Source organism: Brachyhypopomus gauderio, chromosome 21 (genome assembly GCF_052324685.1).
Source record: "Brachyhypopomus gauderio isolate BG-103 chromosome 21, BGAUD_0.2, whole genome shotgun sequence".
NCBI classification, from domain to species: Eukaryota; Metazoa; Chordata; class Actinopteri; order Gymnotiformes; family Hypopomidae; genus Brachyhypopomus; species Brachyhypopomus gauderio.
This window is the reverse complement of record NC_135231.1, coordinates 198,902-214,583: the sequence shown is the minus strand read 5'-3', so window position 1 is coordinate 214,583 and position 15,682 is coordinate 198,902. Positions and strand designations below refer to the sequence as shown.

The window sequence follows — 15,682 nt, the reverse complement described above, 5'->3', positions numbered from 1 at the left end:
TTTTACTTTTTACCCCTGACCCGATGATCAAGCAGGAATAAAAAAAAATCATAACCAATAATAGGGTATACGCTAATTTATTGCAGATGTTTTTTTAACAAATGAACAGTATTCCCTCCAAAAATAAACATCGTAAAGTGCGGGACATCCAGAGACAGCCACTATTAATCTCTCCTCCATTTTGCAATCGGAACAAATAATCAGTAGGAACCAAAGTCAGAGGTGCGGTTTCGGAGGAGGGTGCAAACATACTTTCTGATTGGTAGTCGCCGCCGCGCGTCACTGCTCATTTGCATAAAGTTGAGCCAAGCTCAACTTGTTCGCGTCGCGTCGCGTCGCTGGGTGTCGCTCACTCTCATTGAAAATGAATGACTTCCGGTCGCCATGTCGCTCTCGCTCAGGGAAAAAAAATGAAGTTCTTCTTCGTTGGAAATTCCCTTAAAAAGAACGTACAGAGCGCCCTCTTAAGGCAATGACCTCAACGATTCCTGAGATTAGTAACCCTAATTTCAGGAGGGTTACAGGCCCATTGACACAGAGGAGCATGCTGAGAAAATATCTGGTATTATAAACAAACATTTAAGCCGAAACCGAGCGGAACTTCAGCAGCGCACCGGTAAGGCAGAGCAACGGCTCTGCGTTTCTAACGGCAACAAAGTAGCAGCGACCTGACAGTTGTTAGCAAGCGCTAACACAACAAAACAACAAAAACAACAAAAAACATACAAAAGTGCCGATACATACAACTGACAACAGACAGACAGACGGTTAAGGACAACATCACCCAAAAATGAAAAAAAAAAAACGGTTTCCAACGGCCATTCGTTAAGTAGAAGGTGGAGGTGGAGTAGCCACAATACATGACACAGATATAGGTTTTACTGTAAAACCTATATAATGGAATTATATTAATTATATAATATGTGGGATAATCTTCCTGCCTTTATTCGGGACTCAGACAAAGTCTCAATGTTTAAAACTCGACTAAATACTTATCTGTTTAGTTTGGCCTTTGAATAATCTGTTACATATTTACCACATCACATATCTTTCTTCTCCGAGGTTCACCTGGGGAGTAACATTGCAGTCGGAGTCTACAATACCAGTATCATCGCTCCGACATGGAATGAAAACCTGGCGTTCATCGCAAGACAATATCAACACCCAGAACTTTCATTCTAGTTACCTTATACTTAGCCTGATTGTGTAATTTGTTTGTAACTTGTGTATTCATCTGTATAATTTGTTTTTGTGTAATTTGTGTGTTAACGGGCCACCCAATGGAGGATGGGTTCCCTTTTGAGTCTTGGTCTTCCCAAGGTTTCTTCCTATTCCCCACCATCATAGGGAGTTTTTCCTTGCCACTGTCGCCTTTGGCTTGCTCGTTAGGGATTTGGACCCATAGTATTGTTAACCTTGTAAATCCTGTAAAGCGCTTTGTGACAACATGTGTTGTGAAAAGCGCTAAACAAATATATTTGATTTGATTTGATTTATTATCTTTGTTGCTAGGTAGAATTTTAAACTTAAAGAATAGGTCACATTCATTCTACTTGGTATCTTGTAGATTCAGAAACTCTTAAACCATGTGCAATGGTTATAAAGACTGAAAAGCAATTTATATCTAATTTAGCTGAAATGACAGTAAATGATAAACCTCCAGAGAGCATAAATCAATGGCTGTGATGAACTACACTACTGTAGGGAATTGAAGATAATTAGATTCTCCTCAGTACTCAGATGGGTATTATGTGTCATATATCCACATCAGTAAAATCGTTCATGAAGAACATGACTGTAAAGAAGAACAAAGGTGTAAGAAACATATAACATGTTTCTAGACATACAACACGTGAGCTTTTGTGGGATCACCAGTGCAGTCATTTCACAGTCCATGTTCATAGCTTTGCAAAATGACATTCAACTTACATTTTCGGTATGGCTAGAGGTTTTTTTTTTTTCAAATGGTAACTGTGTTGCTTCAAACACCCATTTGCATCAGCTGACAGATCATAAACACCAAAGACATAAAAAGGTGAGTCCATAAAAAGTCCAGGAGCACAGCTGCAGTAGTCATGGCCTACGGGCTTGTGTTCCAGTTCACTCCCTTACCAGCACCGCCACTCCTGGACTTACTGGGTCTGAGAGGGGGAGCAGTGGAAGATCCGGGGTGGGGTGGGGGGTGGTGGAGGAGGTGGAGAAGGAGACACTCACTTGCCCGCGGCATACACCTCGGCTGTGTCGAACAGGTTAATGCCGTTCTCATATGCCACCGTCATCAGGTCCTCTGCTACCTGCAAAGGAGAGAGATGACGGGTGAGCAGAGGGGGTAAGGGTGGGGCAGAGGGGGTAAGGGTGGAACAGAGGGGGTAAGGGTGGAACAGAGGGGGTAAGGGTGGAGCAGAGGGGGTAAGGGTGGAACAGAGGGGGTAAGGGTGGAACAGAGGGGGTAAGGGTGGAACAGAGGGGGTAAGGGTGGAGCAGAGGGGGTAAGGGTGGAGCAGAGGGGGTAAGGGTGGAACAGAGGGGGTAAGGGTGGAGCAGAGAGGGTAAGGGTGGAGCAGAGGGGGTAAGGGTGGAGCAGAGGGGGTAAGGGTGGAACAGAGGGGGTAAGGGTGGAGCAGAGAGGGTAAGGGTGGAGCAGAGGGGGTAAGGGTGGAGCAGAGGGGGTAAGGGTGGAACAGAAGGGGTAAGGGTGGAACAGAGGGGGTAAGGGTGGAACAGAGGGGGTAAGGGTGGAACAGAAGGGGTAAGGGTGGAGCAGAGAGGGTAAGGGTGGAGCAGAGGGGGTAAGGGTGGAACAGAGGGGGTAAGGGTGGAACAGAGGGGGTAAGGGTGGAGCAGAGGGGGTAAGGGTGGAGCAGAGGGGGTAAGGGTGGAACAGAGGGGGTAAGGGTGGAACAGAGGGGGTAAGGGTGGAGCAGAGGGGGTAAGGGTGGAGCAGAGAGGGTAAGGGTGGAGCAGAGGGGGTAAGGGTGGAGCAGAGGGGGTAAGGGTGGAACAGAGGGGGTAAGGGTGGAGCAGAGAGGGTAAGGGTGGAGCAGAGGGGGTAAGGGTGGAGCAGAGGGGGTAAGGGTGGAACAGAAGGGGTAAGGGTGGAACAGAGGGGGTAAGGGTGGAACAGAGGGGGTAAGGGTGGAACAAAGGGGGTAAGGGTGGAGCAGAGGGGGTAAGGGTGGAACAGAAGGGGTAAGGGTGGAGCAGAGGGGGTAAGGGTGGAACAGAGGGGGTAAGGGTGGAACAGAGGGGGTAAGGGTGGAGCAGAGGGGGTAAGGGTGGAGCAGAGGGGGTAAGGGTGGAGCAGAGGGGGTAAGGGTGGAACAGAGGGGGTAAGGGTGGAGATAGGGACCACACAGAAGAGGGACCATATGAAGTGAAAACAACACGGACTCCTGGAGTGGAGCTAGGGTCTTTCCACTGTCCAACAGGGTAATCCAGTTATTGAACTGCACATAGTGAAGTACTCTGTAGTGCAGAAACATAGTAGAAGCTAGAATGTCATTGAGTGTGACTTTACTTTAGGTAATGCTATGCTGTATTTAAAAGGCAGAGTGATGGGCAGAAAGAGTTACATGATACCTCATCTGTTATTTGACCTCCAAAGGTTACCCAAGTTCCTGCAGAGATTAGACATTCTGTCAGATCTATGTAGAAGGGTGCATATGGCCGCTTAAAAGAATTTGTGCTTTACAGACACAATTTATTTCTGAAGTAAAACTTCTAGAAAACTAAAGCAGACTCACCCAGCCCCAGACAGGACACCCGTAGCCCAGACTTCCCCAGGTTCCTGTAAGAAGAAAGGACAACACTCAAACAAAACAACATTTTTGAATGCTCAGCTCTTATAGTTCTTACGGTTCTGATCCTCACATAGACTTCTGTGACCCACCAAGTCATCGGTGGTGCTGATCCGCTTGCTCTCAGGGTTGCTGTGCGAATAATCTGACAGACCTCGACTAAAAGCTCAGACTACTGCATGACTACAGCCTTATCCATACTAAGTATAGACACACAGCAAAATCATGGATTCAGGGTGTGTGTGTGTGGGGGGGGGGGGGGGGGGGTTGGTTTAGGTGTTGATTTTATTTATTTATTTATTTTCCTTTAGGTCAGAGCAGCCAATCACAACCTCTGTTGTCTCTTTTGTTTGACATCCTCCGACGGTTACAGATCTCAGCAATAGCTGTGTGACCACAGTGCCAAGGGCACAGAGCCTTCCACACAGGTCTTTATGACTGCGCCAATTCAACATGCTGCTGCTTTGCACTTGAGGGGATGAGAGGACAATTTCTGATTAGTCCTGACAGGCTGAGGCACTCTCTCCTCACAAACACACCCTCAGCTCTTACAGGACTGAGGCACTCTCTCCTCACAAACACACCCTCAGCTCTTACAGGACTGAGGCACTCTCTCCTCACAAACACACCCTCAGCTCTTACAGGACTGAAAACATCTGAGAACACTTTCGTTTCTGGCACAAAACGGATGTGGCGACAGCTTGTTGTAAACAATCGGGTCTCTTGAAGGGAGAATAATCTCCTTCAGAAGTTTTGATCCACGTAGGGCGTCCATTGGAAAATTAATCATAGGGTGAAAAGATTGTACTACTGACCACAATGTTTCAGTGAATATGAGGTACAACAAGTGAGATGACAAGTGAATGTTCAGATTGAACGCACACAAGCATTTGCCCGTACTGTTACAAAAACACACACACACACACCCACACACACACACACACACATAAACCAGGATAGCTGAGCAGACCCAGGTGTCCACAAGTTAATATTTTGCTTGTAAGACCAAGAGCAATCATGCCATACAAGTAAAGGACAAATTGTCCCCAATAAAGTCCCATCACAAGCCTCAGCCAACATGACACCTGCCAGAATAAAAGCATGAGTGTAAATAGCAACGTCACCTCTAACCCACTCTTAACAGAAAGAACTTATCCACTTAAATCAAATGATCAATGAGCACGAGGTCGTACACCACCAGTGATGAATTTTTAACTGGTTGGAAAGGATAGAGTTACTGGAAGGGGGATCTGTTGGCTGCCCAGTGAAGGTGAACTGGCCACCTGCTGACTGGACTCAAACAGATGGACATGGACTGTTCACAATGCAGACCAGACCCCTGTCTCTGTAGAACACTTGACTCCCTAGAAACCATAAGCACCATGCTATACGTGTCTATAAAAATCAGTGCTGAGCTACAGTTCAGTAGCACAGAGTATAAGGGAGCATACTGAAGTTCACAATGGTTCACCACACACCACACTCAGAACTCAGTACAACTGTCAGCATTCATCTATGTGCAGTACTGCGTCACTGTGGAAACCAGCGTCCGGTACATGCAGCGTTCACAGGAGAAGAGTGAGGCACTTTCCAAGGGGAGGGTAATGATGCCACGGGGCCTTGGCTGCAACTCTAGACCATGGAGACGCGTCTTTGTCCCTCTTTAATTATGGAAGACAGCAAATAGCGGATCACTCCCAGCAAGGATGGCATCTAGACACCTCCAGACATCTCTGGAGCAGTTGCATTTCTAGAACAAACTAAGCTCGTCTGGCCGTTTTGCCTTCAGATGTCAAATGGTGTGCAATTATGATCATTCATCAGGACTCCCAGAGCGTTACTCAGAGGCGATGTCACATGTGGACTCCTAGAGATTCTCCAGCCCTCAACCATCCAAATCTGCTTACACTGAAGTGCCATCTTGTTCCTTTGATGTTACCTTGGTACTGGTGTCCCTGCGTCTAATGTTTCTTGCTCGTTTATCCAGTAAATTCCCCTGGAACAAGATGACACATGGCTACCCAAGTTATCAAACCACGTACGTTACAGTAAAGCACTTCCTGGCATAGGGCACTTGCTTTCTAGAAATCTGTTGGGGTTTGTACCTTTATTCTCCTTTTATGATCTTTGGAAGGCTGTGCGAGATTTTAACCATACACATGCATTACAGTCAAAAGGCTCTGGTTAGGATTGGATATTGTAAACATAAAAGTTGGTCCTGTATATCCAGGCAATACTGTATCACTTGGAATTTGAGGTCAAGGACACAGTAACAGTAGGAGCTGACAGTCATGTGATTTAAAACTCACCCACACTGTGATCTGGCTTTAGTGAATGGTTATAGTAAGACACTCAATTTAAATAACCAACTAACAGACAAAACCCTCTGTTCCCGGGCTCGCATGCAAGCGGCCAATGTCATCAGTATCCGGTCTGAAAAAGCAAGCGCTGCTCCAACAGACCGAGGACTCATTACAGCTCCTGATAGCAGGAGGAAAGTTCATAAATCAAACTCAAGGTCACGTCCCCTTTCCCATTAGATGACGCTCTGTGCCAGGAAGCCGAACCGCATGTGGGTGAGCGGAGAGGCGGCGTGACCACTGGGGGCTGCTTGGTGAGGGGGGAGGGGGAGGGGAAAGTGGGAGGGGCGAGGGGAGGGGCTGCCTGTGGAGCTGTGAGGTGGGCGGGTCTGGGCTCCCCCTCCATCCTGTGCTGAGTGCCCTTGGAGGCGCATGAGGCTCAGCACACGGGAGTGTTGCACGCCGCCCGCCCTCACCCGCCCATAAATCACTTCCTGGATGGATACAGGTCATCCAAATGCTCACAGAGCCAGAGTGGCAAGGTCTGTGTCAGCCCCTAGCATGTGTGCGCGTGCACGTGTGTGCGTGTGTGTGTGTGTGTGTGTTGGAGACTGTGTTGACACCAAACATCCTCCTGAGTGAAGAGTGTTGAGTGTGATTTGGCAGCCATTAAACGGGGGGTTTGTGCCCCTTTCACTACTACCGCTCGAGAGCGCCTGGTCGCCCGGCCCCAGATCCCTGGCTGTGCCGGACCGTGCTGAACACCCCCACCCCCGCTGCTTCACACCCAACGACAGCAGGAACAGGGCCAGCTGGCCGAGGGAGTGAATCGCAAGAGGAGAATGACCGCGTGGTCTGAAAGTTCGCATGCAGAGGTCGGTGTGCAAGGGCGCTGGTCTAGCGTGGTCCCTCCCCACCACCACAGTCCGCTCAACCCCACTGCAAGTGATTCACTGAACATTCAATAATTCATCATGACATTAAACACACCTCCTACATTCTCGTAGAGCTCACGACGGTAAATAGCACTATGCCTGTTTAGGACAACACATGGGTGTTTAAGCATCCGCTCTCACGGACGTTCGTAAGAGCAAACGTTCTGAGTCCAGTGTGCACCAGGGAGAGCAGATCAAAGCACTGAACATGCCGATCACCCCCACACTGCACTCCCAGACATGCTCAGGCAATGTGCTCTGACTGATCGTGTTCTGCATGCGAGTGTAGTGACACTTCCTTACTACCACTGAGGGTGTCAGAGCTCCCTGCCTTCATTCAGGGTGCTGAATACGGCTGACATTTGACCCATGTATTATTTTGGAGGTAGCGCAGTGAGGCTGAGCTGCTGTCCTGGGTGTTCTGTTGGGCCGGTGGGCCCGGTGCTCTTTCCCCACAGCTGAGCCCAGTCTTTGCCAGCACATGCATTAATTAAGCCGTAGCGTGCAGATGCACAAACAACCACCCTCCACTTCCACACTCCCACAAACACACTCCCACACAAACACAAACCCATTAGCAGGGCAGATGACCAAATACTACAAGATAAGTTCAGAAACACAAAGCCACACATACTGGGCTATTCAACACAAAACCAGTGTATGACCAGGAATCTGAGCTGTCTCTACAACTGAAGTAATCTAATACATAACATCAAGAAAGAAAGAAAGAAAAAAAGAAAGAAAGAATGAAAGACAGAAAGGACATGACATTTATATAAGCTACACTAATAGAGTTCATGTTATGATGCAGAGAATGGAAATATAGATGAAAAACAAAGACTAAAGAACTGTGGATGTCTCGCTAGGCCTGCGTGTTTCCTCCATGAAGAACAGCTCTCAACCAATCAGGAAAGCCCAAACATCTCACAGGAGAGAGCAGGCTCTACTCCTGCAGTCTCCATGTCAACACCACACATTTCTCCTGGGTTCGCTCTCGGAGCACAGCAGATGGCCAGAAGCCAGTCGTCCTCCATCTCTCTACTGCAGCATAAATGTAATAAATATCATCATGTTGAAAGACTCAGGATACACAGGGCTCAGAGCTTAGCGCTGCTGCTGCAAAAAAGGTCTGACGTCCCGTACATATATTTCAATAACACAGGTCTACTGTCTACACAGGTCTACTGTCTACACAGGTCTACTGAATATAACTGCTTTGCAAAATCTGAAAACATTAACAACCATGAACAAAATAGCTACTATATGGTGTTCCCACTGTCTGAAGTGAAGGCTTCCTGCTCTGGACTCTAGAGCCATGGGCTCATGGCAGACAGGCACCCAGGAGCTCATGTGCTGACAGTATGAGTCTTTATCTCTGGCTGGCCAGAGCGAACAGACTCTCCCGTTTACAGCCAAGAGAACGTCAGGAAGGGACCGCGTGTGCTTTACTCATTTATGTAATCACCTCTCCCCAACGAAGCACTTACACAATTCCCCCTCTGTGTCTCCCTATCTTTTCCCTTTACTTCTAGGGTGTAATATGAGAGGCAGAGAGCCAGGCCAGGTTTCTGATCATCGATTCGTACAGGCTCGGCATGGAGGGGGCGGAGCTGCACGATGGGCGAAACCGCAAAGGGCCCGGGGGGTTCGCTCAGGGGTGGTGGTGGGGGGGGGGGGGGGGGGGCTGGGGGGGGCAGTGGGCTTGGAGGTGGGGGGGTAAAACCTGCAGACTGCACTTACAAATCCCTCTGGCATTTTTGGATGAAGCTCTATGACTGCATCTGCAAACGGGCTCTCTCCTGGCACAGACAGAGGTCAAATAAGCTATCTGTTCAATGGCTGTAAAATGCCATAGATACGCCTGGGATATTTTGGTTGCAGACGAAAGGCTTTATTAACACAAGGTGGAGCCGGAACCTTGATGCCCTGCTGGCTCATTTAAAGGGAAAATACTTCTTTAGTGCAGGCTCTAGGGTGCCAGCTTACCTACATCTGTTTGCATGACCTGTTCTGATCCAAATTCACTATTCACTATTCTTAAAAAAAGGTTTGGACCTAATTTTACTAGCTTTCCTAATGCATGTAAACATACGTCTGCTGATCATGGCATTTATTATACTTAAAGCAGATTACTGAAGGAACTAGGGTTCCTTAAAATAACATACAACATTTAACATCAATAAAAGTAGCATGTAATATGTCAAAGCTTCAGCAAAATAACTTTGCAACTATGTCCAAATCTTTGGAAACAAGGTTTAGCAGTCGGCACTGGTGTGCTCACATACAATCTCACACAAATCACACACAAAGCACTAATTTAAAATACATATTCAGTATGTGACAAGAAATATTCAGTTATGTGAAATTCAAAAACCTATTTACAGGATGATAAATTAGATATGAAAGCATGGGAGGCAAAGCCATTTAGATGCACAGCGAGAGAGAGAGAGAGAGAGAGAGAGAGAGAGACTGCCTTTCAGAACACTGAACACTGCCGGTGTTCAGTTACACATTAGGTTAATAGGAAAGTAGAGCATACAGTACAACATCCAACATTCTCACAAAGTACCTCTGATGTCCCATTATCCAAATTATGGAGGGCTGGGGGCGTGGCTTAACAGATTTACTTATCTACAGCACACACGCTGTACACCTGTGTTACAGCCTGCAGTGGGGAGGGACTCCACGTCCCTCCACGTCCCTCCACGTCCCTCCACGTCCCTCCATGTCCCTCCACGTCCCTCCACGTCCCTCCATGTCCCTCCACGTCCCTCCACGTCCCTCCATGTCCCTCCACGTCCCTCCACGTCCCTCCACGTCCCTCCACGTCCCCCTCAGACTCTCCATGCTCCACTTCGCTCTCCCACAGAAACCTCCCCTGACACACCCGGCACTCTTCTGGATTCCTTTCCCTCACTTCTCTTCTCTTCTAGCTGGAGAAGAATCTTAGAAGTAACTGAAGAAGCACGATCAGAGCAGAACCTGAACCTGTGAGTACTTCTGACAGCCACTTTCTTCAGTCACGGCTGCTGACCTGTTAAGACGCTGCATTATTAATCCTGTCCTGCGCAGGGGAGATTAAAACATGAGCATTTTTCCTGCAGTGATTTGTACTCAAAATATACAAGGAGAGAGATCTCGCATTCCCACATGCTTTAAAAAAACGATCTGGCCATATACAGTTGGCCGGCTCCACCGAAAGCATGCGAGACGTTAATAGATCAGTCTCACCTCCTCTGATCTCAACTGGAGAGAAACAGAACTTAAACATTTAAATCACTAAATGGGGGAGAGAAACGTACACACCCCAAAACAACAAATCCACCATTTCACAAACATCCATCTCCCCCGTCCAGCGTGTGTCCAGATGGAGGCAGCAGCATGCCCCCCCCCCTCCTCCTTACCTGTACTTCATACCCCCCCCCCCCTCCTTACCTGTACTTCATGCCCCCCCTCCTCCTTACCTGTACTTCCTACCCCCCCCCCTCCTCCTTACCTGTACTTCATACCCCCCCTCCTCCTTACCTGTACTTCATACCGCTCCTCAGACAGTGGTCACTGGAGGAGGGTGCAGTGTGCAGGCTCAGCTGGCCCAGGCTGCGCGCCACCATGGCCACCGTGCGGAGCTTGTTTTTGGCGCCCATGCTGGGGCTGCTGGTGTTCTGCCGGTTCAGCCTCTCCTCCGCACTGCGGGTCACCGCCCGGTGGTCCGTGCACACAAATGACACCTGCATGCCGCCGGCGGGTCCCGGTGGGCGGCCCCGGCCCGGCGAGGGGCCACGCGGCCCGGGGGGAGAACAGGGCGCGTCCTAAGATCGTCCCGCGGCTGGCGGCCCGCTTTCACGGGTAGGGCAGGTGCACCCTGGTGCCAACTCCTGTCTGTCCTTGCAAGCTTGGCGAGAGCAGCAGTCACAGATGCAGCACACAGGTCTGACGGCTGCTAAACCGGTTAGCGTCAGGCAGGACTCCCTTCACAAGCACGGTGTTGGTCAGAAAAGCTGCTGGAGTGTGTGAGCGTGAGCCTAGGTCCCCGAGTGATTTGTGTGTGTGTGTGTGTGTGTGTGTGAGAGAGAGAGAGAGAGCGTCTCTGAGAGTGAGAGTGTGTGTGAGAGTGAATCCCATGCTCTTGCCCCAGGGTGCGAGTTTGCCGTGAAGTGGTGAGTCCCGGACACCAATCACATCGGCCGGTAGTGGTGGGGAGGGACGGCACGTCCCACCACGTCCCACTCCGGCTCTCCACGCTCCACCGCACGCTCCCAGTGAAGCCGGGCTCCTCTGATCCTCCTCTGATCCTCCCTACTCCCTCTCTAAGCTCTCTTCCTTTTAACTGGACTATTTGTTTCACACGCTGACGGCTTCCCGCTTAGATTAGCACTCGACAACGTTGGCCCATTGAGTGGGGGACACGCGAATGCACTGAGAGAAAGAAAGAGGGAGAGATAAAATGAGGGAGTGAAAGACGCAGAGAGAGAGAGAGAGGGAAAGAGAGAGACAAGGAGACGAAGAAAAAGAGAGAGAGAGAAAGGACAGGACAGGAGTGAGAGTAGAAAGAACAAGAGAGAAAGAGGATATTAGAGAGGAAAAGAGAGAGTGAGAGAGTCAGAGAGAGAGAGCGAGAGACCAAGCTCCAGCTATGCTGTGCAATCTGCCCGCACCTGATATTCAACACTGCCTACGCGTGACAGAGTGACTACAGTGGACACACACACACACATGCCTGGCTCATGCTTTAACAGACACGCTGCTTATATATCACAACAGAGAATGAGAATCACACACAGTTCAAAAAAAAAAAAAACAGAAAAAGAAGCTGTCAAAGGATCTGTGAACGCTGTTATCATACTAAGAAGAGCTACCTTGTCACAAAATGTTATCTTATTTTGTAAATTTTTATTGTTGTTACGCTTTCGGACTTGGAGAAATTAACGGTGGAGCTGAGTCCAGTTTGGAGGGAAACTGCGAAGGCTACATTATGTAATCCGATCTATATTCAAATTCAGCAGCATGGCACACTTCACGCTGTCCTGAGATCCCCACAAACCTTGACCTTATGACCCCACCCTCTCTGCACATCACACCTGCAGAATCTGAGTTCGTGAACAACATCTTTAGCCTCTTGGCTATCAAATCATATCTTCATGGGCTCCTCGTTCTCATGAACGTCAAAGGCTATTTGCAGTGTTGGGAACGTTACTTTAAAAAAGTAATTAGTTATAGTTACTCACTACTTCTTCAAAAAAGTAACTGAGTTAGTAACTGAATTACTCTATAATAAAAGTAACTCGTTACCAGGGAAAGTAACTATTTGCGTTACAGTTAAAAAAAGGTTATATGCCAATTAATTAAGTTTTTTTTAAGCAGTTTTCACAGTCAGTTGAAATGAGTAGATCAGAAAATTGTTTGCACTGGTCTGTGGATGTGCAATAAATATCAAAAGTTTATTTATTGCACATCAACAGACCAGTGCGGGATAAAATCCTTTAAAATCCCAAATCTTTGTAAAAAAAAAAAAAAAACAAAAGTAAACAGTTACACTATATAAAGTGCATTTACATCTATGAAATTAAATTAAATTATCTCAACCTGAGACAACTGGTTTGTTCACAACAGAAGTAAACTTAACAATAAAACCTCTATTCTTAATTAAATAAATCAAATACCCAGTCTGGTAGACATTCAGGAACTTCAAGTATTTTCTTAAATAATGTTTATATCGCCTTAAATAATGTTTATATCGCCTTGAAAATGCTAAATTTTCTTCGGCTTGCACCTGACGCCATTTCGACATCTTCTCCGTTTGTGTCATTTACACGTGCTTCGGCGCGCGTGTAAAAACACTGGCTCTGATTGGCTATCAAAACGCTGCCTTAGCCAATCGCTTACTGACTTGTTACGTTAAACAGGTGTTACACCGAGAACTGTGACCTATCGGGATCTGTTACTCCTCACTGGCCTGGGCAGCGGTCCGCTCGGATTACTGTTAGTATATCAATATATAGTAACGCACCGCTTTTAATGACCGGTAACGTAAACGGCGTTGTAACGACAGGAAAAGTAACTAATTATATTATCCCGTTACTGACAAAATGACGCCGTTACATAACGCCGTTATTTTTAACGGCGTTATTCGCAACACTGGCTATTTGGTTTGCATATAGGCTAAAAATCTAAGTAGAATTTTTATTCAGTTTTTTTTCCAATGAGGCATTCAGTGTTTCAGTGGCATATCCATATTCTACACCCATATTCTACATATTCTACATCCATATTCTACATCCATATTCTACATCATATTCTACATCCATATTCTACATCATGGATATTCATGGATATTCTACACCATATTCTACATCCATATTCTACATCCATATTCTACAGCATATTCTACATCCATATTCTACATATTCTACATCCATATTCTACATCCATATTCTACATCATATTCTACATCCATATTCTACACCATATTCTACATCCATATTCTACATATTCTACATCCATATTCTACATCATATTCTACATCCATATTCTACATATTCTACATCCATATTCTACATCCATATTCTACACCATATTCTATATCCATATTCTACATCCATATTCTACATCATATTCTACATCCATATTCTACATATTCTACATCCATATTCTACACCATATTCTACATCATATTCTACATCCATATTCTACACCATATTCTACATCCATATTCTACATCATATTCTACATCATATTCTACATCCATATTCTACATCCCGCAATGACCTTTGCAGAGGATGAAGCTCAGAAAACTGGTTTTATGGTTTTTGTAAAACATGGACTTTTATGGAGTCCAGACATAACATATTTCAATGAGTGATATTTCAAAAAATTTCTATGAAATGTGTATTTCCCGGAGCACGTTCTTGTAGATCTGAGACTCACAGGGTAAAATTTTATTATCTGAAAAGAAACACATATTGGAAACATATTTACAAGCTCTTCTATAACGGCGTTATTCGCAACACTGGCTATTTGGTTTGCATATAGGCTAAAAATCTAAGTAGAATTTTTATTCAGTTTTTTTTCCAATGAGGCATTCAGTGTTTCAGTGGCATATCCATATTCTACACCCATATTCTACATATTCTACATCCATATTCTACATCCATATTCTACATCATATTCTACATCCATATTCTACACCATATTCTACACCATATTCTACATCCATATTCTACATCCATATTCTACAGCATATTCTACATCCATATTCTACATATTCTACATCCATATTCTACATCCATATTCTACATCATATTCTACATCCATATTCTACACCATATTCTACATCCATATTCTACATATTCTACATCCATATTCTACATCCATATTCTACATCATATTCTACATCCATATTCTACATATTCTACATCCATATTCTACATCCATATTCTACACCATATTCTATATCCATATTCTACATCCATATTCTACATCATATTCTACATCCATATTCTACATATTCTACATCCATATTCTACACCATATTCTACATCATATTCTACATCCATATTCTACACCATATTCTACATCCATATTCTACATCATATTCTACATCATATTCTACATCCATATTCTACATCCCGCAATGACCTTTGCAGAGGATGAAGCTCAGAAAACTGGTTTTATGGTTTTTGTAAAACATGGACTTTTATGGAGTCCAGACATAACATATTTCAATGAGTGATATTTCAAAAAATTTCTATGAAATGTGTATTTCCCGGAGCACGTTCTTGTAGATCTGAGACTCACAGGGTAAAATTTTATTATCTGAAAAGAAACACATATTGGAAACATATTTACAAGCTCTTCTATGTGTGTTTAAATGTTGATTTAAAATTTAGGATTAAATCTAATTTCTAACTACACAAACAGCTGGAATTCAAAATGGTCCTGAATATCCATATAAACATTTCTGTGACAACATTGTTCCATTATGTGAACTATGAATGAACTTTAATGCATTCACCAGAAGCTGCTAGACCCACAGCAGGCCCCGCTAGCTTCATGTAAAGGTGAGCTGCGCATATTCATCAATGTACAAATGAATATTCATTATGTTCTTTCTTGAAAATGTTGACTTAAGGCCCAGTGACCCATCAGTACACATAAAATGCAAATGAGTAGAGTGGAAACCCCCTTGCTCCAGGCCAGTTATTAAATTATGTGTGTTTTCTTATTTAACAAGTAAGACTAGGGTAGCAGTACTGTGGTCTAGAATATATCACCTCTGTATCTTATGCCATTTCGTTCTATGTCCCATGAAAGACTAAGGGAGCAAGTTCATTATTATGCTGTATGGTTCTTTACAAGTACACATTTATAAAATATGACAATACCGTTTTAAAATGCTGCGAAATATGCAGAAAATATTTGTAAGGACAGAATGGAATTTTCCATTAAGGATAAGCCAGTCAGATGCCTAAAGCATCTCTCTGTCCCTGGTGTATGGGTTAAAATGGTAATGTGTTTCATGGTAATCATGAAACGCTGACACACAGATAATCTGACATGCGGATGAAACACACACACACACACACACACTTCGTCAGATTCCAGCAACCACCGTGTATTCTCACACAGCTCAGCTCGCTATTAAACCACCGTG

At 45.4% G+C, this 15,682-nt stretch overlaps 1 protein-coding gene across 4 annotated transcripts in view; it reads right to left on the bottom strand.

Annotated features, from left to right (window-relative positions):
• kcnab2b (potassium voltage-gated channel subfamily A regulatory beta subunit 2b) overlaps window positions 1-15,682 on the bottom strand; it is an 88,019-nt gene that overhangs the window by 16,903 nt on the left and 55,434 nt on the right. For 2 of the 4 annotated variants that reach the window (XM_076984386.1, XM_076984384.1), the window contains 3 exons: window positions 3,744-3,787; window positions 3,580-3,617; window positions 2,215-2,294 (listed from right to left, as the gene is read on the bottom strand). In XM_076984386.1, coding sequence (XP_076840501.1) covers window positions 2,215-2,294; window positions 3,580-3,617; window positions 3,744-3,787 — 162 coding nt within the window. Of the gene's footprint in view, window positions 1-2,214; window positions 2,295-3,579; window positions 3,618-3,743; window positions 3,788-3,889; window positions 4,037-10,557; window positions 11,685-15,682 lie in introns of those variants that run through there. The other 2 variants (XM_076984385.1, XM_076984387.1) reach the window with 2 other exon arrangements.